Raw genomic sequence first — 25708 nt, forward strand, 5'->3', positions numbered from 1 at the left:
TACATTTTACTAATTAAATAACAATAACAGCAAACCTGCAAATCAATGGATAATGACTCACAATACTGCCATTCCTTTCTTTTGAGCTCCTGTGTATCTTTTTTTTTTAATTTTTTTTTTTTAACGTTTATTTATTTGAGACAGAGAGAGACAGAGCATGAATGGGGGAGGGTCACAGAGAGAGGGAGACACAGAATCTGAAACAGGCTCCAGGCTCTGAGCTGTCAGCACAGAGCCCGACGCGGGGCTCGAACCCACGGACCGTGAGAGGATGACCTGAGCCGAAGTCGGACGCTTAACCGACCGAGCCACCCAGGCGCCCCATGAGCTCCTGTGTATCTTACATTTAAATTATACCCAATCACATCATTTTATATGTTCTTCTATTTCAAGATTAAAGAAACTGAGTAGCAGTGAACAAATTGGTTGATTGGGGCAGGAACATTTTCAGATGCCAAAGAGAACCGGTCAACCACCTTTGCAAATGTAGAGGCTGGATTATAACAAAAATGGTCAGGGAATTCAGTAAAAATTCTTCTATGCATCATCGTTTTATCTGCAGCACAACAAACCATTGAAGACAGAAGGGCAGAATAGATATAAAACTCATGTTCTGATAGTTTTCAAATAGTTATACAAAACTAGGACAACATACTGGTCTTTTCCAGTCTTTTATTGCCTTGTAACAGGAATAATAAAATCATCAAATGTTAAGGCTGACCAAGAGTCCATGTTGACAGCTCTGATAACCAATATACAGCAATTCTACAGAGGTCAAAGTGCTGATCTTCGGTTCTCAGTAATTCCTGGAACCTTCCCAGGAACCATGGGCGGGTGGTCCCACTATTCCAGAGAATAGGAAGCACTGAAAGTCACAGAGAAGGACTGGGCGACGCTGCTGATGGCTGTCCTCCCGTCTCATGGTGCCCATCACGGGGCTCCAGATACTCCATTCCTGGTGATGGTAGTCATTTCCCCTGGACAATTCAAGCTTGGCTACATGTGAACTGATGCTAACAGCTCATGGGAGCCTGAGAATGTCCCATAGGGAGGGAGTATCTATCAAGAAACCAAATTAACCTGCCACAATCTAGTGCCTCAGGATGGGCCACTATCCTTCTGGATTAAAGCAATCCTGTGCCCTCCCCTCCTATTCCTTCTAGGTGGGGGTGTAAAAAAAAAAAAAGCAGTGGTCGGTTAACATCTGCCCAGGTGCTAATTACTAATGAAAAGTAAGGTCACAATCACAGAGTTCAATGACAAATAGCCAGCTCAACTCCATTATCTACCAAGTAGCTGTAAGTAGAGTTTCTCAGTTCAGGTTAAGCACAGTCCTTAGTATTAGGGAATGGGAGTTTAAATTTTAACCTGGATGGGGTGCCTGGGTGGCTCAGCAGGTTAAGTGTCTGACTTCAGCTCACATCATGATCTCACGGCTCGAGTTTGAGCCCCACATCAGGTTCTCTGCTGTCAGCGCAGAGCCCATTTCACACCCTCTGTCCCCACCCCCCTCTGCGCGCACGTGTGCGCACACTCTCTAAAAAGTAAACACTTAAAAAATTTTTTTTGACCATGGAAATACAGGGGTGGGTGTGCCAGGCCCCTGCCTCCTACCCCAAGAGCGTTTTGACACCATGAGGTGGGCACCAACATCATTTTAGCTAAGAATTTGATATCACTTAAGGAATTTTGAGGGTAACTTAATCATAATAAGAGTTAACACTATCTACCCTTTACCTCCTTTCTTAACTTTAGAAAAGTCAAATTTTTAATGTGCAGTGGACAATAGGGCAAGTGTTAACATCACAGCTGGGTCTTGGGATTTCCAAAGAACTTTCATGTTTCAGGTATCTCTACACATTATATTTTGTATCATATTTTTATGTTACATAAATGCATACATTGTAAGTGGAACAACAAAAGTAGTGACAAGGTAAAACTATCTTGTAGGGAGATTCTAAATGGGTACTGCTTGGTGAGAGGTGAAAAGTTATCCTTGTCCAACTACTTTCTTTGAAAGGCTGAGGAAACTGAGGCCCAGAAAAGTGTATGCAACTTCCTCAACTTGATAATCAGCTACTAAAAATACTTATTTGTATCTATAGGGCTTCTAAATGTTATTGCTAAAGTTGTATCTTCCAATAACTCAATCGTTTTCAATTCTGAAAAGTTTATATTTCCAAATTCCAGGATAAAATTATGTAAAATTATAGATATACAAAAAGGAAGAGCCCAGATCAACCATCGCATAATTTCAAGAGCACGTAACGAAACCCCAAGTCTTTCTAAATGGCTCCTTTTGCTTCTGAAAATAAGCCACTTCCTGCCCCCAGACCCACTTCCTGTCAAGCAGAGCTGCAATACAAAAAGCAGACAAACCAGTCTTGTTTGTACTCATTATAACCAGAGAAAATCACAACCTTAGAGCTAGAAGGGAACTTTCTGAGCAGCCCCACTAAAAAGAAGGTCAGTTCCCACTACTTGAAAACTGAGCTGGGAACATTGCGTGCTCCCCTCTGTTCACGGGCTCAGGCACCGCTTCTAGAAGGAGGAAACAGAGGCAGGAAGACACTGCTTTCCAGACATCTGACAAAATGAAAGGATCGTCCCTCTCACCCAAGTTCCAATGACCTGTGCTGCAGAGGAATACTGGTGGACATTTTCTTATCAGCTTGAGGGCACATAAAAATCATTTTCCTGACGCCTACTAGCTGTGCATTTTAAATTTATTTTTGAGACAGAGAGAGACAGAGCATGAACAGGGGAGGGGCAGAGAGAGAGGGAGACACAGAATCCGAAATGGGCTCCAGGCTCTAAGCCGTCAGCACAGAGCCCGACGCGGGGCTCGAACTCACGGACCGCGAGATCATGACCTGAGCCGAAGTCGGACGCTTAACCGACCGACCCACCCAGGCGCCCCACAGCTGTGCGTTTTAAAGAAGCTTCTTTGTGAGAGTCTGTAAGTAGGAATGACATACACTGTGTGTGTAGATTAAATATGGGCACTAAACTGGCTACAATGCTTGGACACCTGACCTAGGAAAGGGGAGGCAATGATCAAAGAATGTCACGTTCCACAAAAGAAACTCTTTCTTTCCAGAAACACAGATGCTGTCTACATCCTTTTCTCCCCACTCAAAGGTCACTTTCTCTTTACCTAATAAGCTTGTGAAGTCTTGATTCTGTAACACGTGATTTCAGTTTTGCTAGATGTGTCATACATACTTCAGCATCAATTTAGTCCACTGAAAAGGAAGGTTAATTATATCCACAAACTGAGGATCCCATAAAAGAAGAAAAGGGACAGGGCCAGGATGGCCATCACTTGCTGCAATGATTTTTAAGTCTAGGCTCATAAAATACAGGAAATTAAAGGCCTATAGATTAAACTTCACTACCCACCTGGAATGTTTTCTCTGTAAAGTTACAAGTCTCTGAAGGGTTTCTCCTATCTAACCTACTGGGGAGGGGGGGTGATGTGGGGGGGAAGCCTATGAAAAAATAGAAGTATCCAAGCAGAATTCTTTTCACTAACCTGTTGTTTTAGGCAAGGACATAAAAGATAAATTGTACTTAAATCTTGTGCCATTTCTTTGACAAATCTTTGCCCCTGCTTAAAGATCCCATGTGCAGTAGGGGTGTCTGGATGGCTCAGCTGGTTAAGCATGCAACTCTTGATCTTGAGTTTGTGAGTTCAAGCCCCATGCTGGGTGTAAAGAGTATTTCAAAAATAAAAAGTGTTAAAACCACATATGCCGTAATATTTTGGGGTACAGAACATTTCCCTTGTAAGAAGCTTAGGCAAAATACATTTGAACTTGACCAAGAAGCCCTTACTTTTGACATCTTCAAAAACAGAGAGCAAGACCCCATTAGCTTTTTTAAAACTCCATATGAAATCAGAAACCTTACAAAATTTGCCTGCATAAGCACATTTCAACCAAACTTACTTTAAACGGCCCAGCGTTTCTGAAATTACACTAAGTGTCGGGGAAAAACAAAAACAAAAGCCTTCAATTTATACTTGGTCACAATCTGGTCTGTCAGGTCCAGGATGGATTACACCTATGCACATAACTAGTGGAGGGGAAGGGGGCGGGGGAGGTCTGTGCTGCTTCGTCCCGCCCCTACCCCTACCCATGGTCCCAGTGCTCCAAAACCCTGCCCCGGAATGCCCCACGCTTTACGCTCACTTCCAATTTTCAGCTGCGCAAATGCTGCCATTGAGACAATGACCTATTTCCAGCCAGGGCTCAGAACACAGCACAACCCACCCCCACCCCACCCCCAAGATTGTGGGAATACAGAGTAAGTGGAACTAGCTGGGAACAAACACTTCTGTGTGTTTTCAAATCAACTGCAATGTGGACTGGAGGTCCCCCTTGAATAAAATATGTATGTGGGAGGTGAGAGGGTCCAGATGGGGTTAGGTCAGTCACTCATCTGATCAGAACACCCAAGGTCTCCCAAGAAACCGCATCCACTTGGGGGTCTGTGGAGAGACGCTCAGCAGGACCCGCCTGGGACTCCAGATCCCAGGGCAGAGACGTCCCTTCCTGCTTGCCCTCCAACCACTCCAGCGTTTGGCGGGTTTGTAAAAGTGACAGCATCTTTCCCTTTCACCCCTATGTGCTTTTAAAAAACAAACTTTACTTTGGAAAATCTGAAACATTCACAAAAATAGAACAGTACAAGGACTCCCCCCTCCCCTCATGTACCGTCACCCAGCTGGATGCCATTAACTTTCTAACATTCTCGATTCAAATATTCTTCCAGTTTAAGATAAATTTTTTTTTTTTTGCTGGCATTTTTTAGGCTGCCACAGGATCATTTCAATCGTAAAAGCTTCAGTATGTAGCTCTAAAGGACTCTGAGTACATACATGTGTGTATATGTGTTACCCACCAGACCACTATCACTTCCAACATAATTCAAAACTATTCCTTAATATTTAAAATTCAGTTAATATTCAATTATCCATTGTCTCAAAAACTTTTTACAGTTGAATTCCTCGAATTGTGTCATGCACTCTGCAGCCTTGTCATCATACTGTATTTCCAAGCTGCCCTGTTTGGCCAGTTTCTTAACAAACATCCAGTTTTCCCCACCCTATCTCCCCATCTAAGTCCCACTTATGTAAGCAGATACTTGAACAAGAAGAAGCAACATCCGTAATTATTTAACCAAGGCAATGAAACACCTTAACAAGAACACTACACTAATATACATAACGTATTTTCATAAAGAGGTGGTTCCAAAATAATATTTATGTTCTAAGCTTTTACCAAGCGATCCGTGGTTCAATTTTCTCTTTAATAACCATGGCTGGCTCTCCCTCTAAGACATATTTTACAAGAAACCTATGGATGCAGTAATGGTGCAAAAGTCCAAATATTATTCAAAAAGAATTAATTTTCCCTGAACCTCAATGCCTGAGAAATGATGGAAGAATCTACAAGGGCATGGCAAATGATGACATGCTTATCATCAAACCTACTTGAAAACAAGTTCTTAGACAAGTATCTTGGCTCACTGCCCAATGCAAGAGTGATTTACCAAACAACAACAAAACAGACAAAAACAAACCACACTCTGCCCAGTCGTTTTAACTGGTCACCCAACAAAGAGTCAGTGAGAGAAGAAAAGCACCTCTGGCTCTCAGCAAAGCCTGGATGAAAACCAACAAACAGCAGTGCTGCTATCACTCCCTGACTTTATGTTAGAGGTTTGGAAGCAGGGTTTTTCTTAATATTTTTAAGAGCCCGCACGAGAGGGGGTGGGGCAAAGAAGGGGCAGAGGATCCAAATCGGGCTCTGCTGACAGCACAGATCCCAACGTGGGGCCTGAATCCAGGCAACCATGAGATCATGACCTGAGCCAAAGTCAGAGGCTTCAATGACCGAGCCACCCAGGCGCCCCTGGAAGCAGGGATTTTCCCCTTTTTGTTCATCAGTGTATCCCTAGAAGCTAAGAACCTGGCACATAGTAGGTGCTCTACTTGTTAATGAACAAGTGGAGGTTACAGAAGGGGGGAGGGGGGTGATGTTCATTGTAGCAAAAGGAAAATATATTGCATTATTAGGCTAAGTCAGAAAAAGAATGCCCATCATGAGTTACAAAAGCTTTTAATCAGATTAGAATTTAGTAAAGTAGAGTTCCTCTGCCATTTACTCCGTTCTCTATGGTGAGAAGAGACGGTGCCCAGGTGCCAGGCACGGGGCCAGAAGCTTCCGGTGCTAGGCTCTCCTGTCCTGCCTCATCAGAACCTGGGAGGTAGGTCCCTGGATAGTGTCTCACAGGTGAGGGGGCAGGGCACAGGGAGGTTGACAAGCTCACCGCAGAACACCCTGTCAGAGGCAGGCATGTTTATCTAGTCGGTCAGCCAATAAAGTAGGAATTTAAAGTTTGTTCTTGAAGCAGGTAACAATGCCTTTTTTTTTTTTTTTTCCAGCCACTTTGCATCTTGCTTCATGGCCAGGAAAGAAAAAACACAAAAAATAAAAAACACCCCCCACCCCAAGTATCTAACATTGTTATAGATAGAACTAAGTTCTATTAAGTAAAATAAAGTGGGCTAAAGGGTGGACAGTGAGAAGGTTCTATTTTAGAGTGGTCTAAATTAGGGATTGAATTATAAAACCTTCTATAGCCAGAAATTCACATAGGCGATAGTAATTTCAAAAGTTAATTTCAAACTGTCAGTGATAAAAAAAAAAACTCATTTATATAATATTCTGCTTTCGACTCAAATATCAGATACAAATTGTGTTCTTTTAGTGTACGCCAGAAATCTGTCATTATACAATGGCTTAGCAAGTGTGACACAAGATACTAGCACTTTCTCCACAGAACAAAAGACCTGCTGGGGGACCAGCCTTGTTTAAAGTATCACCTCAACACCAACCATGCCTGCTTCTAGGTGATGACAGCTTTCCCAATACCTGTCCAGGCACAGAGCCTGTGATACACCTAATACTGGCTAAGAAAGCAGATTATTTGCTCTCTGAGAAGAAATTTTTAAAAACTGGAATAATTGGTGTGGGTCTGCTTCAAAACATTAGCTTAGTCATAAAATATATACAAGGATAACATATTTAACAGTAATTCTTTTTATCCGAAAGCAGGGGTTGGTGAAATCTCTCCGTGAAGGGTCAGATAAGTATTTTACGCTTTGCGGGCCATTTTGGTATCTGGTGCAGATTGCTGTTCTTTTGTTTTAAACAACCCTTTAAAAATGTAAAAACCGGGGCGCCTGGGTGGCTCAGTCGGTTGAGCGTCCGACTTCAGCTCAGGTCGCGATCTCACGGTCTGTGAGTTCGAGCCCCGCGTCGGGCTCTGGGCTGACGGCTCAGAGCCTGGAGCCTGCTTCCGATTCTGTGTCTCCCTCTCTCTCTGACCCTCTCCCGTTCATGCTCTGTCTCTCTCTGTCTCAAAAATAAATAAACTTAAAAAAAATAAATAAATAAAAATAAAAAAAAATAAAAAAAAATAAAAATGTAAAAACCATTCCTAGCTGGTATCCCCTACCAAAACCGTCACAGCCAGATTTGGCCTTGGCCTACTATTCCACCTAAAGTAAAAGCAATTATTTGTGACAATATCTGACACGATGATTTTGATATAGAAAGCTTAAAACTGGCTTTCAGGCAAAAATAGAAAAAAAAATAGGACGTGGAAAGTGTCTTCATAGTTAACAAAAAGGTAAGCAAAATCTACTATGCTTGGCTATTATAGTTTGATCCTCGGTGGTATTTGTTCCTTTCTGCTGACAATAAAAGTTGGGTCAGGGTCAGGAAATTTTCATTCTGCTTTTAAGGTTTTCTCAAATACATTAGATTAAAAAGGTAATTACTATGTTAATGCAGCCTTCCCCGTTCTTTGAACCGTATTACCATTTACCTGTCGGTATTAAAAACAGCTTAGAGAATGAAAAGTGACTCACAACCGAAGGAAAATAGAACTGCCCAGTGCTGCTGCCTTAAATTCCCTTCTGCTCCTGTGTACTGGTGAGCTCCTAGGCATCCGTCAACACCCACCCCCAGCATCTCACCAGCTGAGAGGCTTTCCCTAGCCCTCCAGGGCACACTTGCTCTTCTGTAGGTGTCTCTATCATCATACTACGCTGCACTAGAATTCTTTGCTTACATATTGGACTCCCCTATTAGACTGAGAATCCCTTAAAGGCAACAATCTAGCTTATTTCTTTTCATAGTTCTGGCACTCAGAATGTAATGGCATACAACAGGCCTTCAATGGGGTAAGGAAGGAGCCCATATGACCTCCCAGGGAATTTGCACAACTACAAGAGGATGAGAAAGAATGTTCCCTTTTACTACACAACCCAAACACTTCATATCGTTGTTTTTCTTAGAAGGCCTAGTGACAGACTTTACCTGGTTAATAGCAACTTGGAAACTAAAACCCTTAGTTTTAGCTCCCTGTTACACCGAAAAGTTTGTAAAGCTCGTTTCCAGGAAAAAATGTACACAAGAAACAGCACCTGGAGATAAAATTATTTGGATTTCATAGAAGCTTTGTCTGTTTATGTAACATTCTTTTCATGTAAAAACTTCACTTCCATTTTACAGAGGACAAAATTGAGGTTCCTAGAAGCTTGCCAAAGTACAAGTAAAATACCAAATTAATTATGAAACTCTTCTTTATATGGCTGTGCATTTTTACTTGGAAAAAATATGTATAATAGCTATATTAAGCATTTTTAGCCATAACGCCCCAACTCACATTATAGCATAGTTGTTTTAAAAATCAAAACAACAGGGGCGCCTGGGTGGCTCAGTCGGTTGAGTGTCCGACTTCGGCTCAGGTCATGATCTCATAGTCTGTGAGTTCAAGCCCTGCGTCGGGCTCTGTGCCGACAGCTCAGAGCCTGGAGCCTGTTTCGGATTCTGTGTCTCCCTCTCTCTAACCCTTCCCCATTCATGCTCTGTCTCTGTCTCAAAAAAATAAATAAAGGTTAAAAATTTTAAAAAACAAAAAAACCAAAGACAAAACAACAAAAAAACATTTATAGAAGTCTATGGGCGCCTGGGTGGTTCAGTCGGCTGAGCCTCTGACTTCAGCTTAGGTCATGATCTAGAGGTTTGTTGAGTTCAAACCCTGCATAGGGCTCTGAGCTGCTTAGGATTCTCGCTCTCTCCTGCTCTCTGCCCCTCCCCACTTGTGCTCCCTCTCTCTCTCTCAAAATAAGTAAACTTTAAAAAGACATCTAGAATAAGATCTTCCTTATGTCCACAGGCACAGATGGTAAGTCTCTTAGAAGGAAAATAATGCAACCTTCTGGTCTCTTCAATAAATACTCACATGTAATTAGCAGTGGCAACCAAACATTTAGTGCTTAAACTAAAAACTAATTGGAGTAGCTGGGGAATCCCAAATGCAGTTACTACTGAAATGAAATAAAATATAATGCATAAAATATGCATTCAGTGATTCTGAAAGCAGACTGAATTTTATTGCTTAAGACTGCAGGTAAAACATCTAAATACTTTAAGAAAGCAGGCATATATTGAATCATCCTAAGAATCTTCAAATTATCAAAGACACTTAAACAGAAGTTTAAGTAAAATAAAGAAATTATGGTAATTCAGTAAGAATAGTAATGTTTTCCTTACCCAACCTGTAAGCATTTGTAAGTTTATGAAATTTTTGTTAGAAATCACATTACTACTTAGAATAGTAACTAAGGAGGGGCACCTGGGTGGCTTAGTCGGTTGAGCATCCAACTTCGGCGCAGGTGGTGATCTCAGGGTTCGTGAGTTTGAGCCGCACCATCGGACTCTGTGCTGACAGCTCGCAGCCTGGAGCCTAATGCCTGCTTCAGATTCTGTGTCTCCCTCGCTCTCTGACCCTCGCCTGCTTGCACTACCTGTCTCTCTCTCAAAAATAAATAAAACATTAAAAAAAAAAACCAAAAAACCAGTAACTAAGTGAGGCCAGTGTGGAAGGCCTGAAGAGCAAAGAGGAACCTAAGAATGGGATCTCTTTCTTCCCTGCCATTTAATGGAAAACGGCTGGCTTTTCTTCCCCTTTAAAAACAAAGACAGCCAAAATTTGAGACAGCGCACCAGTCGCGGCCAAATTAAGCTCCACAACCAAACCCCCACAGAGAGAAGTTCAAATCAGAGAGATTCAATTGGACATCTTAGCTAGTCTTTCTGGAGTTTGATAACCATCCAGCTATCTCCTTTATCCCCACCCCAGCCGCATTCCAAATACCAATGATGGCACCCAAGGCATTTAAGCTGGAACTTTAAGAAGGTGATTGTGTATCCACTCCTACACAGATGTTCCCTACAAGAACATCTGCCTGAATGGGTGCTCTGGAATCACACTGGATTTTGCTGCCCCCCCCCCCCCCAAACACACCACAGGCTCTGGTCTCTGCTCACACACAACCACCAGTATCAAGAGGGCCTCACCGCACTGGTGGGGTTCCAAAGGGAGAACTATGTAAAAACTGTCCCTTTCTTATGAAATCAGCAATTCCCAAAATCTGGGGGCACTTCAGAACCATCTGGAGAGCTTACTAGAAAGCACATCCTACCTGGCCCTAGAGATGGGGATTCAGTAGAACTGTGAGAGACTCCAGAATCTTCAGATCTCCAGATAATTACCTATACTAAAGTCGGAGAACACGGCACTAAATTAATCCTCACCTTTAACTTTATGTGTAATGTGTACACGCACTCAGAAGAAAAATTAGAAGCCGGTGGATTACTTTTACTTTATGTGGACTTAAAAAACTGTAGCTTAAGAAAAACACTGACATCTATATTGTATTTCAGGAGGTAGCGGTTATAATAATGAGAAGTCAAAGGGACTCCTTTCATCATTTACAGTCACGAATTTATTAGCAAGTACAAACCAAACTCAACCCTCCCTCCCACACCCAGTCCTTTTCCAGGTTCCTTATCTCAGTGAATGGCACTACCATCCGTCCAGTTATGCAAGCCAGGAGCCAGAAGTCGGCCTTCTACCCGCCCTCTGCCCCTGCACATCCAATCCATCACTAAGTCCTATCACATATACCTCCCAAGGAGCTCCCTAACACCCACCTCTCTCCACTTGCATCACACTGCCTTGGTCGATCCTATTACCACCCCTCACCTGGGCTGTTCCAACAGTCTACAGTCTCCACCTCTCACCTCCTACTGATTCTCATGTTGCAGGTGCAGTGACCTTTCAGAAGCCAATCTGATCAGGTCACTTCCTTCCAATCAACACCCATAAGTGCTTCCCCCTGAGTTAAGCCCTGAAAAAATGCCCTCTTAAGACCTACTAGGCTAGGCACAGCTGGCCTGTTTTTCTCCCTAGCTATACTCGTCCATATTTGGAACCCTGAACTCATCCTACCCCCCCCCCCCCTTTCTACCACAGGACCTTTGCACAAGTGGGTTCCCTCTGCCTGGTACACTCCTTGCCTCCCTCTTTCACCTAGTGAATGGCCCTGCATTCTTTACATTGCTCAGAATAGTCATTGCCTCTTGGGAGTGCCTTCCTGTCCTGCCCGATTAACTCTCCCCCCCAACCACCACCACCACATGCATGCCATGGTACACAATCAAGTTATTCTAGGATTGTTGTCTGTTCCCCTCAACAGACTGTAAATCCATGATGACAAGGACTATTTCTGTGCCTGCTCATCTTGGTAACCTCAACATCTACCATAGTAACGCATAAATGACTGAACTAATGGATGAATGTACAAATAGACTCATTGTGCCTTACAGACAGTGTGATGATGACAAATGACTAATCCTAGCCAGCACTTCCCACCACCACATGGGAAAATCTTAGCTAATTCACCATCTGCCCATTTTGAAGATGGAGGGATACACAAAACATATCCCATGTGTGCTTCTCAATTGATGGAGGGGATGGAAAATGTTATCAGTGTATATTCAGTAAATCCCGTGCCTGTTGAAATATTTAGTGGACATTAATTGTCTCGCACAACAATATGAATTAAGGACGCTGGCAGTCCCATTTTATAGACAATGAACCTGCAGAAACAAGCTAAGAAACAAGGACTTATTCCATACTGGGTATCTACCCAAGGGGAAAAAAATATACTCCCAGAGAGACAAGGCAATTTGAGAAATTATCTTCAAATTTTGGCAAAAGGCGGAATCTTGAACCTGTTTTCACAGTTTTCCTACTGAAGAGAATATTTGCTTTTATATCAGAAACTTCCAGATCAAAACTTTAGAAAGGAACATCTACGGCATCTGCCAGTACCACTTAAGACAGCTCACGGCTAAACTCAGAAAACAGATTCTGAGAGCTTAGCCTTAAATGCAACACCTTTTTCATTCCTAAGCTTGACTGCTGTGGTTTTCCTTCCTACCGCCCTATGCCTCCTTCCTATCATGATGAAGAGAGCAACTATGGTAGTAAGAAGTAAGGAGGAAGGATACCACAGGTCACCCGTGGCTGAACCACAGGCACAAAGACTGCTTCCTGAGACCGCTCCCTGGGCACAACCCGCCCCCCCCCCCCCCACCGCGGCTCTCTCCAAATTAAGAAGGACCCACAAGGCCAAACATATCAGCTGAGCAGAGGGCGTACGTAGTGCCTTCTAGGCCTCAGATCATTCTCCCTGGAAGTCTGTCTACAAGTCACACATGAGTAGAGCCCCAAAGCAGTTGTGGGAAAAGTAAAACCAGACAACAGCTCTCCTTCTGAGTGCCCAGGCCGATCAAATCCTACCCACAGGCCTTGAGCAAGACTCAGCTGAAGGGTTCTCAATGAAGTCCACCCATTTCCCCATCGGATGATTTTCCTCTTAATTGTGCTGCACTTGACTTAAGCCTCTTTCCCTCTTTGGTGGCACTCAGAGTGACCCAGCTTCTATTTTAGCATTTGCATGTGTCTGGGCTCAGGTCCCAGACTATAAGCTCCCTGAAGACAAGCTGCCTCACCCACCCACACTTTGCACACGCAGCTTGCAGGACAGATGCTTGCCAGAGAGAACACTCAATCTTTCTAGCAAGTAGTAATTCGAGAAGCAGTATTAAGAGGGAAAGCAGCAAATACATATTTCATTTACACTGTTTTTATAAAGTTGTCTACTCAGTTTAGATATCAATCAAAAATACTAAATTCAAAGGATCAGGAAGAAGCCTCAAACCCCAACTACTCAGATGTTTCTATATTTACACATACAATTAAAATATGCCTGCCATAAGAAATACAAAGAGCCTTAAAAAGGAAGGAAATTCTAATACATACTACCACATGGATGAACCCTGAGGTCATTAAACTAAAATGAGCCAGTCTCAAGTAGACACATACTGTGTGATTCCACTTAGAGACCCAGAGCAGTCGAAGTCATAGAAAAAGGAAGTGAAGGGTGGGTGCCAGGGGCTGGAGGAGGGGATGGGGAGTTAGTGTTTAATGGGTACAGTGTTTCAGTTTCGAAAGATGTAAAAGTTCTACAGATGGATGAATGTACTTAATGCCACTGAAAAAAATGGTTAAGACAGCAAATTGCATATTATGTATTATTTTACTGCAACAACAACAAAAAAACAGAACAAAAGAAATTACGGTTCACTTTGAGAAATGAGAAAGAAAAGCAGTAACAGGAAACTGGTTTACTGACGTTTTTCAGAGTGAGATCTTCAAAGCTGAACTCTGCATCTTTTCTTTTAGTGAAATAAAGAAAACCATACCTACAGTAATATCTTGACCACAGCTCAAAAGGCTGCATGGGGGCTGTGCCCCGAGTAAGGTTGTGTTTTTAGGTCACTTTTTATATCACAGGCATTGTAAGGCCTGGATGTTATGTGCAAGTGGAAATGAAAAGAATTTTGTGGGGCCCCTGAGTGGGTCACTCGGTTGAGCCTGACTTGATTTTGGCTCAGGCCATGATCCCAGATCGTGGGATGGAACCTGCTTCAGCTCTGCACTGAGCCTGGAGCCTGCTTGAGATTCTCTCTCCCCCACCCCCCACCCATCCCACCACTTGTGCTCTCTAAATTTTTTTAAATAGAAAAAATAAATTTGTGCAGGAAAAAAAATTTCTACATCATGAATGATTTTAATCATGTAATTCAGGCAAAACTATATTGACTTCTGACTCTGATAGCATATTAACATAGTAATTTATTTAACCTAACAGTACAGACTTTATTAAGAAAGAGCTCCTTTTATTAAGAATCTACGACTTCATGGTAGGAAAAGCACATAAACATCGACTACAGAACCAAATTGTTTGGAAAACTAGAAAAATCCCACATGTATCTTTTACTGCAATTTTTCATGAATCCAGAAATTTTCTTCATCATGATTTAAAACCATTAAAAAAAAAAAAAGTTAAAGCCTCTCTGCAGCATCTGGTCACCGTTCACCTGTGTTAAAGCAGGTAAATCTATACAACTTTCCAAGAAACTCCGGTCACAAAGCACCTGCCTTGTTTGCTGCCACAACTTCAGTGAAAGTGATTCACCCCAGGCCTGGCCAGCAATCTAACCCTGATAGCGGCCTAATCAGATTCAGGGGACAGAGGTGCGGGCACCAGAATCAGCTGACGTTCATGATGTAGCCCAGGAGCGCACGACCAGGAGCACAGGGGAACGAACCTTCCTCCACCTGCAATTCAAGTTCATTACTAAACCGCTTTCAGAGATAGGAATCCTGCTGCCAGCAGCAAATTCCCAGGTTAAGAGAGCACAACTTCACAGGCCTGGCAGGAAGCTGCCCGCCAGAAAGACGGGGTCTTCGAAGCTGGACGCCCTTTAAAGCACCAAAGGCAGACTTGGGGTGAATTGGGTTCCGGTGCTTAAAGGGACTCGGAGTTGATGTGCCTTCGGAAGCCACCCGACTTTTCTTTTTAAAAAAAAAACTCCCAAGTTGCATTAGAATACACTTTTTTCTTTTTTTTAAGCAGACCAAACTTTCTTTTACAAAAGAGCATAAAGTACCCGGGCGGGCAGGGGGGCGTTCACAAAACAAAAAGGCGGTAGAAAGAGAGGCAGCACAGTGGACTTCCCAAGAGTTCCACACAAAAGGACCAAGGAATCCCGAAGAGGGGAGACAATTCCCCACTCCGGCCGTCTCGCCGTTTGCACGAGAACCCCGGTGGCACAAAGAAGAGCCCCAGCACCTCGCCCAGGCAGCGCCGCCCGGCGAGAACGCCCGCAGCGTCCGACCCGCCCCGACGCTGGGTCACTTACTGGTTTCGGCATCTTCGGTTCCTGGCGGGTTCTCCTCAAGCCCCTGGAAACTCGACTCTGCCGCAGCAGCTGAGACCGCGCTCCCGACCTGCAGGCAGAGGAGAGCCCTTCAGAGCGCGCAGCCGCCCGCCGCCGCCTCCTCCCGCCGCCGCGCCCGACACTCGGCGCCCGCCCCGCGCGCTGCTGCTTAAGAACCGGCCGGGCGGGCGCCGGCGTGAGTCACCGCCCAACCTGCAATTACGGCGGGCCGGGCGGGCCCTGCGGGGAGGGGGGGCGGGCCGCGCGGGGGAGGGGGGCGCGGGGGACCCCGGCGGGGGACGTGCGCGGCGGGGAGGGGGCGCGGGGTCCCGCTCGGGGACGCGGAAGCGGGGCGGGGTGGGGGTGGGGGTGGGGGTGGGGGGGTACACCGGGGTAGTTCTCGGACTTCCAGGAAGCCAGGCGGGAACGCAGCCGACAGCAAGTTTCACTTTGTGAAGCAACCGTTTGCCCCAGGGCTGAAACCGCAACCGTCAAGCCTTTGAGAAACACTTTTTAAAAAATGGTCCCCGCCCCGGAGCGGCCAGAGGGCCACGGGCCGAGCGAGGCGGGAGGGGCGCGGACAGGACGCGCGTCCGCGCAGCCCGGGCTCCGCGGGCACTTTGGGTGGGGCACCCCCGGGGACAGAGTCGAAAGAGGAAGGTCTGGAGCACCAGGGGCGGCCACGCCGGAAGGTTCGGCTTCACCTGCCTCTTACTTGGGCCGAAAGAGAGAACCGTGCGCCAAGGGCCGGACGAGGGACCCCACCGGCCCGGGGACCACGCCGGCTCCTCCCGGGCACCACCGGCTCCGGGCTCCCGCGCAAGTCCCCCGCCCCCTCCGCCGGGCGGGCCCCGCCACACCTGCCGGCGAGTCCGGGCCACGATCCCCCTCCGTGGGGCGCGGACCCCCCGGCCCCGGCCCTCCGCCCCCCGGCCTCGGCTGCGCTCCCGGCTCACCCGCGGCGCCTGCAGGAGACCGCTGCGCTCCCGGCTGTCGGTGTGTCGGCGAAGTGAGCCCGCGGCCCGCGCTCCCGAGAGTCCTCGGCGGGGCGGGGTCCCGGGGCCGCGCCCCTAACTGCCCCGCCCGCCGGACCTGCGAGGCGCACCCGGCGCGCAAGATGGCTGCGGCCGCTGCCCGCGCCCCGGGGCGCCTCCCGCCCACGCCGCCCGGAGCCCCCCAACCACGCCACGCCCACCCCGCCGGGCGCCTCCCGAGGGGCGCGGGGACCCGGTGGGCGCGTCCCCCGCCGCCTGTGTCGTAAAGACCCTTCCCTTCTCGCTGCCTGTCCCCTTGCCTTGCGGAGGACTTTGCCGGATTTAGGGTTCGAGTCCTAATGGCAGATGTAGGGGTGTGAGATCGTTCGCTCCACAGCGGACAGAGGGGGGGAAAAACGTAAACCCAAAGGAGCCGGCGGCCCCAGGGGAGCCTGGGCCGTTTTAGAGTGGGGCAGCCCCTGTGGTCAGGTCATTTTGTAGTTCTTGCACCAGGACGAGGCCGGGTTCAGAGACCCGCGGGCCGCCGTTCTCGTGCACGTGGTCGGAGCTCCTGCCTTCGGATTCGGCTGAGGACACAAGCATAGAAGACGCTCCACGGCTGAACGCTCCGGTTAAAGGGCAGGCACATTGTGGTCTAATTTGACTTGACTAACTCAGAGCTACGGTAAAATCTCCATAGGCAGGAATTCTAGGGATTGTTTTAAATATTTTTTTTTTTGCAGATGGTTCTCCAGAGGACATTTTAAAAACACACACACATGGACTTTGGTGGCCAGTAGGATTTGTCACTCAGTGATCAAGACAGCTAACTCTAAGGCAGTGGTTTTCTAAGCGTGCTTCCCAGGCCAGCAGCGTCGACCTCACCTCTGAACTTGCAGAAATGGAAAGTCACAGGTACCGCCCCCCGGAAGCACAAACTAGGACTAGGGCCCAGCAATCTGTGTCTCCCGGCCCTCCAGGTGATTGTGATGCTGGCTCAATGCTTGAGAGCAGAGCCTCTCCTGAATTCCTTTGCTGGGCTCACCACTAACTCCCTACGTGAGTTGAGCGAGTTATTGAGCTAGTTTGTGCTTTCACATTTGTAAAATGGCACAGTTATGGCACCTATTTCATGGGGTCGTTATGAGGATTAGAGGTGATATGTGGAGGATGCCTAAAACAGTGCTCAAATCTATCCTGGCACAGACAGTAACCGGTGACTTTGGGCAAAGCACCATACTCTAAGGCCCAGTTTCCCCGTCTGTCGACCGGGGATGCGACTAGCACCTCCTGCAAGGACAGGTAGGGGTTAAATGAGATAATGCATGCAAAGTGCCTCGCACAGTGCCAACCTCCCCGTAAGGCCTAACCTGTCACAGGGACAGATGGCTCACGGGGTAACCCCCCCAAAGCTGCAGGCCCACAGCGTTGCAGGGGCACAGGTGTGGCCAGAGGCCTTTTCTGAGATTTTGTCCTGTATTCTGACAAGTGTGTTCCTGAAGAGAGACTTTCTTTTATATTAAAATGAGATGTAAAGGTGGTAGGAACTATGAAAAGAGATTTAAATACCCTCCAGTGATAATAGTTTGGATGGAACTGGTCACTCCTAGCACGCTATCTCTAGCTCATTATCACCGTCTGGAGTCTCATTAGCCATGTTTGGTCCCCAACTCTTCTCATAGGATAGGCCTCTAATCTTTTTTTTTTTTTTTTTTTAATCTTACCCAGTTTATCGTCTTTTAAATTGGATGTTTGAAATAGCAGTGGCCCTAAGACCTTCTGGAGCATTTCCGAACTTTGCCCTTCAGGGAAATGCTTAAAAATGAACTGGCCTGTGGCAACGTGGTCCAAATGAAAAGATCACATTCTTACATCATGTGAATCTACAGATAATCTCAAAAAGTTTAATGAAAAGAAAAGATCAGAAGCAAATAGAGCTAAGTCTGAATTCTGGTCCCGGTCATTTGGGGCGAGTCTTTTAAAGTGACGAGCTCCCAGCTCTTCATGTGCAGAATGGAGATAATAATACATATTCCATGGTGTTCTTGGGTCACTGAGTCATAGAGTGGAGCATTTAGTTTTGACTTGTAGGCATAATTTCCTGTGTGAGTTAAAATAGCATAGAGGCATGGTTTGCATACGTATTCACATCTTAACTGTAAGCATTATACTAACATGTACAGGGTTTTCCGCCCCCACAAAAAACATTTGTGCTGTATCTTATGAGTGCTTTCAGAGGATTTACCAGGAGAAATTTATTTTCATCTGACATTCGGACCTAAACCCCTTCCCACTCTCCCTCCTGTGGCCCCAGGACACACAGAAGACTGAATTCCAAGGCATCTATGAGAATTGCTTAGGACGGTGGTACTAAAACTTCAGTGTGCATTATTAGAATCATCCAAAGAGCCCCTCTAGGAATGACAGGTCAGTAAGCCTCAGGTGAACCCTGGGATCTATGGCTTTAACAAGCTCACAGGTGAGTCTGATGTATACCAGAATTTGAGAACAGCTGACTTAGGATGTGTTAGGATCCTGACAAATACTACTTACCCCTCCCTTCATGCTTCTTTTGTAAAGTTATCCCCCTGTATTTGTAAATCATGATTTTGTTCACATTTGGTACCCCATGTCACGGAAAGAAGTGAGGAGACTGGGAGCTGAGAGTCTTGGATTCCATTCCTTGCTCTCGTTGAACCTGCCCATCACCTTGAACGGCTGACTCTCTCCTCATTTCAGGGCTTCCGTTTTTTAGCTAGATGAGGGAAATCCTATGTCTCCCCCTGAACCTGGTGAAAGGCCGTTGGTAAATCGCTTGGAGTTCTTCAGGCAAGTTTATACTAAAGTCAGGGCAGCTCAAGGTGGCTTTAGACACAACAGCAAGGACAAGAGCAGGCACATCCCTCGAGGGCAGGTTTCCTCCGAGATCACCTCCGAGCCTGTCTCCGCACTGGTGCTGAATTATCTCGACCAAAGTTCACAAATAGTATGACAGTCTCTAGTCTCTCTCACTTCAAAAGAATAGGCAACAGGCAATAGGAAAGACTGTAGGGTGCCCTTGGCCAAACAAGAATTGGGGTTATTTCTCAGGACTCAATAACCTTGTGTGAAAATTCAGGACGGTGGGTGAAAGAGCAAAGGAGGGGTAAGAACTCAGGCAGCCCGACAGGTGGCCACTGCCTTGTGTCTAGAGATCATGTTTAAGGGACTTCTCAGCCAATAAGCTAGAAGGAGTCTCTTGGTAGTTTTGATCGAACAGCTTCTATACTTCGGGTCTGCTAAGAATTCTGGCCACTCCGTGTTCTATTTTAAAGTTTCCTTAGCTTATTTAAAACATTGCATAAATAGCCTTACTGGGTTTTATGTAGAAGCGTATTAATGACCACACAACTTTTTAACTAATAAATGCCCTAAAATTTTAGTATAGCATCTTTTCTCATTTTTCTTATCTCTGATCATTTTATGAGTTTTTTTTTTTTTTAATCCAGCTTACAAATTGTACAATGAGGTAGTGGACAGGACCTCAGATGTCATTTATTCCATTACCCACACTTCAAAGAGGAAATAGCCCTACAGAAATTAAGTTAATTGCCCTAACTTCTGCACCCAAACTTCTCTTGTCAAGATAGCCAGTGACTTTCGTCTTGCTAAATCCAGGGGCCAAACTTCTCTGCCTCATCTTACCCCTCTCCTGAGCAGCCTTCCCCACACATAACAGTCCCCGGGAGCATTCTGTTCTTAGGGTTTGTTTTTTCCGCTCTCCCGTCTCCAGGGCCCTCTCCCCAACCTCCTACCACAGGCTTAGCCCAGAGCTCATTTCTGGGCCCTTACCTGTGTGCAGCTACTTCCTAGGCCATGTTATCCAGTCCCAAGGCTAACATAGCATTCCCAGCCCCGACCTCCCCCACCAGGAACAACTCTCTACTCGGTGTCTCCCGTCTCCCAACCTTCCCCTTCTTGGCAAACAGCAGGCGCATCCAAGCCCTGTTGCTTGGTCCCAAACCTAGAAGCCAGCCTGAGTTCCTCTCCATCCCCTGACCCCACTTCATCCTTCATCTGTCTTGCCTCCGATCCAGCAGACCTACCAGCGGCTTCGCAGAATGTGCCCCGTTGGTATCTCCCCAGCCAGTGGGTTTTAGCATGACATTCACACCCCTTCCTCGGCCCCTCAGGATCCCTGCCTGCCTGCTTCTCCACCTGCACCTGCTGTTGGTCTCCTTGGTGCTGTGCTAACTGTGCCCAGCTGTCCAGAGTTTCTGTTCCGTGAATGTAGCAAACCTATTCCTGCCTCAGGGACCTCACATGTGACACTCCCTCTGCCTAGAATGCCCTTCCCCCATCTCTGCCAACTTGGCCTTTATCCGAATACTGCCTTCTGCGAGAGCACTTCCCAACCTTTCCACAAGAAGTGCCACCTCCCAGGTCGCTCCCTGCTCCTTCACCTCATGTGCTGTGTTCAGAGCACCTCACGCTCTCTGCTGTGTCTTGCTTGTTTGCGGCTGTTTTCTGCCTCCCCTACAAGAATTGAAGCTCCTCCTGTCTGTCTGTTCGCTGCTCTGCCCTCAGCAGCTAGAACAGTGCCTGGCGCCTAGTTGGCGTTCAATGTGTATTTGTTGAATAAACAAATGAATGAACACTGCTAGTTAGTATCGAAGTCACAGGAGTCAGGTTAGTTTTCTCTCCAACACGCCTTACTGCTGTGCCCTGGAAAACGCTTGACTTCCTTAGATCCCCAAACACCCTTGAAAAGCAGATGATGGTGGGGGAAAACTGTTTAAACAATTCATCTATTAAGACTCTTTCTGTGTTTCCCTTCATTCCAGTTTTAGTTGGGGTTCTAACAAGTTTGATGAGCTCTTTTCCCAGGACACAGCAGATTAGAAAGGAGGCGGCAAGGTATGAGCAGACACCCTGACAGCAGTAAGACGCAACGCCTGACGCCTTTGCCTGATGGCAAAGAGGCAGAAATATTACAAAGAACAGACAATAACCCAAATATAGCCGACTAGGGTCACATAGGCCAGAGACAGACAGGGCCACATCCTTCAGGGGCCCCAAGGGCACAAAGTGGAACCCATGCTGTTCCTAACGATAGTTTTCCCAGGAAACGGATTTGTGTCTCCTCTGTATTATCAGGAAGCATGTTGTTTTATAATTTGTAAAAATTATAAAATGTTTTCTTTTTTTTTAAATTTTTTTAATGTTTATTTATTTTTGCCAGAGAGAGAGAGAGAGAGAGAGAGACAGACAGAGCATGAGCGGGGGAGGGGCAGAGAGAGAGGGAGACACAGAATACGAAGCAGGCTCCGGGCTCTGAGCTGTCAGCACAGAGCCCGATGCAGGGCTGGAACTCACCATGAGATCATGACCTGAGCCAAAGTCGGACACTCAACCAACGGAGCCACCCAGGCGCCCCAAGATGTTTTCATCTTCAAAAAATAATTCAATATACAACTATGTACCTGCTATCCAAATTTAACAAATGGTAATATTTTATCACATTATCTTCACATTTCATGAAAAAAAGAAAGCACTGAAGCCCACCTAGCCCTCCCCTGGAGAAGCCCCTGTTCTAAAGTTGATGTGTCTCTTCCATTCCTGGTTTAATGCTTTACATGGAAAAAAAAATACACTTAATGTGAAAGCTGACTAGGTCCCGAATAAATTACTTATTATTAATCAGGTGCTTGGTTGCAGAATATAATCAACCATAAACATTTTTATCATGACTCTTTCTTTCTTTCTTTTTCTTTCTTTCTTTCTTTTTTTTTTTTTTTTGGTTTCACAAAAGCTAAGTTAATAAAGCGGTTAATGAGCTGGAAATGTCCGGCATGACAGAGGTAGCTTTAGCATTTGTTTGGATTGCTGTCTACTCAGACCATGAGCTCCTTGAAGGGAAAGCCAGAGTCTGCTCTCTTAGTAGCTCATGTACCTAGAACAGAACCCTGCAGATAAAGGGAGCTCAGTTAATATTTATTGGGCTGAATCAAACACAGAGCCCTGCGCATTTGTAGTGACTATATTATCTCACTAAGCATTGAAATGTGTGGATCCTAGAGATTTGAACATACACTGAAGATTTGGCACTTAAAATAAACAACAACAACAAACAAACAACAACAGCAAAACCTGGTTGGTAACAGGGCAGACAAATTTCTGTAGCAGGTGATGAAGGTTACCTGACCTGGCTGGATCTTACTGAATATCTACGGAATGAACTCATCTTTATAACATCTTGAGCAATGCTTTTAGGATGAAACATGGACCATGTACGTCATTCAGCAAATGTTTATTGAGTTCCTGCTTCTCGTCATGCAGTGGGTTACAGGGGGGAGCAAGACAGATGAAACCCCTAAAGATCACACTTAATAAAACTTGGCCTTTGGCTGTTGGGGGTTTAGCAGACTTCCTGTGAATTCCCATGAAATTGGCATTGTCACTTGGCCAGTCTGCAATTCCAAGCCACCTCCTGGGACTTGGTCCTCAACGGACCCCCCCCCACACACACCAATTGGATTCAGGAATGCGTGGATGGCTGGACATCCAAAGACAACTGTAAGATCTGGAGCGGGTGCCAACCCGCCGTTATCTGGGATTGTTGGCACACCACCGCAGACCCCACTATAGACGAGAATGCTACAGGGGGGAAGCAGCCAGACTGAAGGAATGGTGGTCACTGGAGAAGCAGGACCGTCTAGAGGACCAGCCACCCCTCGGTTTCTGCTGATGGCTATTGCCAGGCTAGAATGTGAGCCTATCCTGCCACATGTCTACCCTTTCAAGAAAAGCTTGAAATCCTGATTTTGACACGAAATTTCCCAATTCTTACATTTGGCAGTGAGTTAAATTTTTTTTTTCCAAAACACGCTGCAAGCCAAACAAAATATGTCTGTAGACTGGGTGTGTACATCCACTGCCTTGTGCCCTACAGACCGGCTTGATTATCTGTGGTGCACATGGGTTCAATGCCGTGCATGTAGTATTCCCCCCCCATGCCCCCCGGCTCCAGAGTGCTGTCATTGCAGACATGCTCTTGCCCTGTGGGCAGCAGCCGGGAGAGGCTGTTCTCCACACGTCAGGATGTGGTAGAAAACAGGTGGTCCCCAGGCCTTGCTATCCAGTCTTTCCGTTCTGCACATACTTCTTCTGGTCATACTTTCTGTTTTGGGGATTGTCTGGCACGGCTGATAACTCAAGGGCTTAGACTTGAGGGATGTTCAGGGAAGGGATCTCCTCATTTGTGTGCCGGTCCTCCCTGGCAGGTCCTCCCCGCGATGGCTGCTATGGTGCCGTCCGAGCTGTCTGCCCGGCCCCTTGCCCTGCATATGCACCCACCAAGCTAGAGGAGCTTCTGGGTTTCTGCACATCTCCTTGCCAGAACAGCCCATTTTGCACCTAGACTAGCAATGGCTCACAACCTTGTCATTGGCCAGCTCCTCCGCTGGTTGATCTCTGTCACCACAAAACCTCCCCCGGGGAGGCCACAGAGACGACCTAGCACGCCATGTGGGTACTCGGTGCAGAGCCGCTGTTCCAGGCAGCCCTCTTTTTCTCAAGATGTCCAGCCCTCCTAGAACGTGCTTCTCCTCCTGGACCCACCTACCACACACCTGGGATGTTAGGCATGCGTCTCCCGAGACTTGCCTTTATTTTGAAATTGTTTACGAAAGAAAGCAAAGCAGCCTACCCTGGATCCCAAAGCTATGTTAAGTCTTAGAGCCGAGTTTGCTGGGGTTTCCGTCCCGGGTTTCATGACTTTGGGCCGGGTGCTAGCCAGCCGGTAGTGATCAAATGGGTAGAGACGCTGACAAACTGAGTTTTGTGACTCTCCCAAAGTTCAGAATTCTGGTGTTATCCGTCCTCTTTCCTTTATCCCAAAGCCTGGCCGTGCCTTCTGGAACTTGCAACTGAGAAGATCCCATAACTAAGGAACACCTACCTCACTTCCGTGTGGAAGACAGACTCTTTCCTTCCCTCTGAGGGAGCTCCACGAGGGTAATGCGTCTGGCCTCCCCTGTCCCCTCGATGGAGAAGGCTTTCATTTGGAAGGAGAACCTGGTCATGTGAAGCCTGTCTCTGTCTCTCTTGGGGCCAGCTCACCGGCCAAGAGGGGGGCTCTGCCCCTTCGGGCCCCAGCTGGGAGGCCCACGTGGTGCAGGGCCACCTCTGGGAGGGCGGCATACCCCTCTAATTCTGTGGTTCTAGGATGTCCACCTGCCCGCAGATGTAGGCCACATTCCCATCAGCTGCTTTAGCACAGGAGAGCTTTCCGGTGTTTCTCCACTGTTTTGAAACCAGGGTGGGAAAGAGGAGCGTTCTGTATTAGGTGGCTTCACACTATAAAGGCACCCCTAGTCTCTCCCCCAGGCTGCTCCACACAAGCGGAAAGCAATGGCCGTCCCTCCAGTGCCATCAGACTGCCAGAAACTTCCTGCTTGGACTCTCCCAATGCCTCCTGAGACAACGAAACCTTTCCTCATTAAAGACTTCAATGGGGCACCTGGGTGGCTCAGTCAGCTGAGCGTCCGACTTAGGCTCAGCTCGGGATCTCGCAGGTCATGAGTTCGAGGCCCGCGTCGGGCTCTGTGCTGACAGCTCAGAGCCCAGAGCCTGCTTCAGATTCTGTGTCTCCCTCTCTCTCTGCCCCTCCCCTACTTGCTTGCTCTCTCTCTCTCTCTCTCTCTCTCTCTCTCTGTTTACAAATTTAAAATTTTGGTTGTAGAACTCAGAGTGGTATTTCATTTCTACTCAATTATAATTGTTACGAAGCTTTGGAGCACAAACCTCTGAAAAAGTGAATGCAGCACGCTGTGTCGGGGCCCCTTTGCTGAGAAGGGACCTGGGCATGTGGCCAGGACTGTGCCCGGCTTGCCAGTTGAGAGGATAACTGGCAGAGCAGCCTGGCCCTGTCCACAGCCAGGTGCTCTGGGAGTCCACGGCTCCACTCCACGGCTGTGCCAGGCAGGCTGCGGGCCACATCGCCCCTGGAGGGGCTCAGCACCCGCTTGGCAGTCAGACTGGGTGTAAATATCTGTCTCATTCTCAGCTCCTTATCTTCTGCCCATCCACACCCTCTGGACGGATCTGGACAATTCCACTCATATCCACCTCTTCTTTTCTGGCCTGACTCCCGCATCTATTTTCTCAGCCTGGCATCCAGCCCTTCTCTCCCCCAGCTAGAGCCACTCGGTCCACACCAGCCGTCTGCCAGCCCCAAGGGTCTGTGTGGACCGAACACTCTGGGACTTGGCACCACGATGTGCGTCAGGGCAGTCCGGCTGGCTTTGGGCTTCTACTTTTTTTTTTTTTTTTTTTTAATGCTTATTTAACTTTGAGACACAGAGAGAGAGAGAGACAGAGCATGAGCAGGGGAGGGGCAGAGAGAGAGAGGGAGACACAGAATCCAAAGCAGGCTCCAGGCTCTGAGCTGTCAGCACAGAGCCCGACGCGGGGCTCAAACCCACAAACCGCTAGATCATGACCTGAGCCAAAGTCAGACGCCTAACCGACTGAGCCACC

General features: G+C 46.9%; 1 protein-coding gene across 1 annotated transcript in view; it reads right to left on the reverse strand.

Annotated features, from left to right (window-relative positions):
* The window catches only part of EZR (ezrin), a 50959-nt gene extending 34639 nt beyond the window's left edge, over nt 1–16320 (reverse strand). Inside the window, exons 1-2 of the mRNA XM_042940206.1 lie at nt 16172–16320; nt 15198–15285 (exon numbers count right to left, since the gene is read on the reverse strand). Of these exons, the coding sequence (XP_042796140.1) occupies nt 15198–15209 (12 nt within the window). The 5' untranslated portion in view covers nt 15210–15285; nt 16172–16320. The remainder of the gene's footprint in view (nt 1–15197; nt 15286–16171) is intronic.
* Between the last annotated feature and the right edge of the window lie 9388 nt (nt 16321–25708).

This window comes from Panthera leo, chromosome B2 (assembly GCF_018350215.1).
Source record: "Panthera leo isolate Ple1 chromosome B2, P.leo_Ple1_pat1.1, whole genome shotgun sequence".
NCBI lineage: Eukaryota > Metazoa > Chordata > Mammalia > Carnivora > Felidae > Panthera > Panthera leo.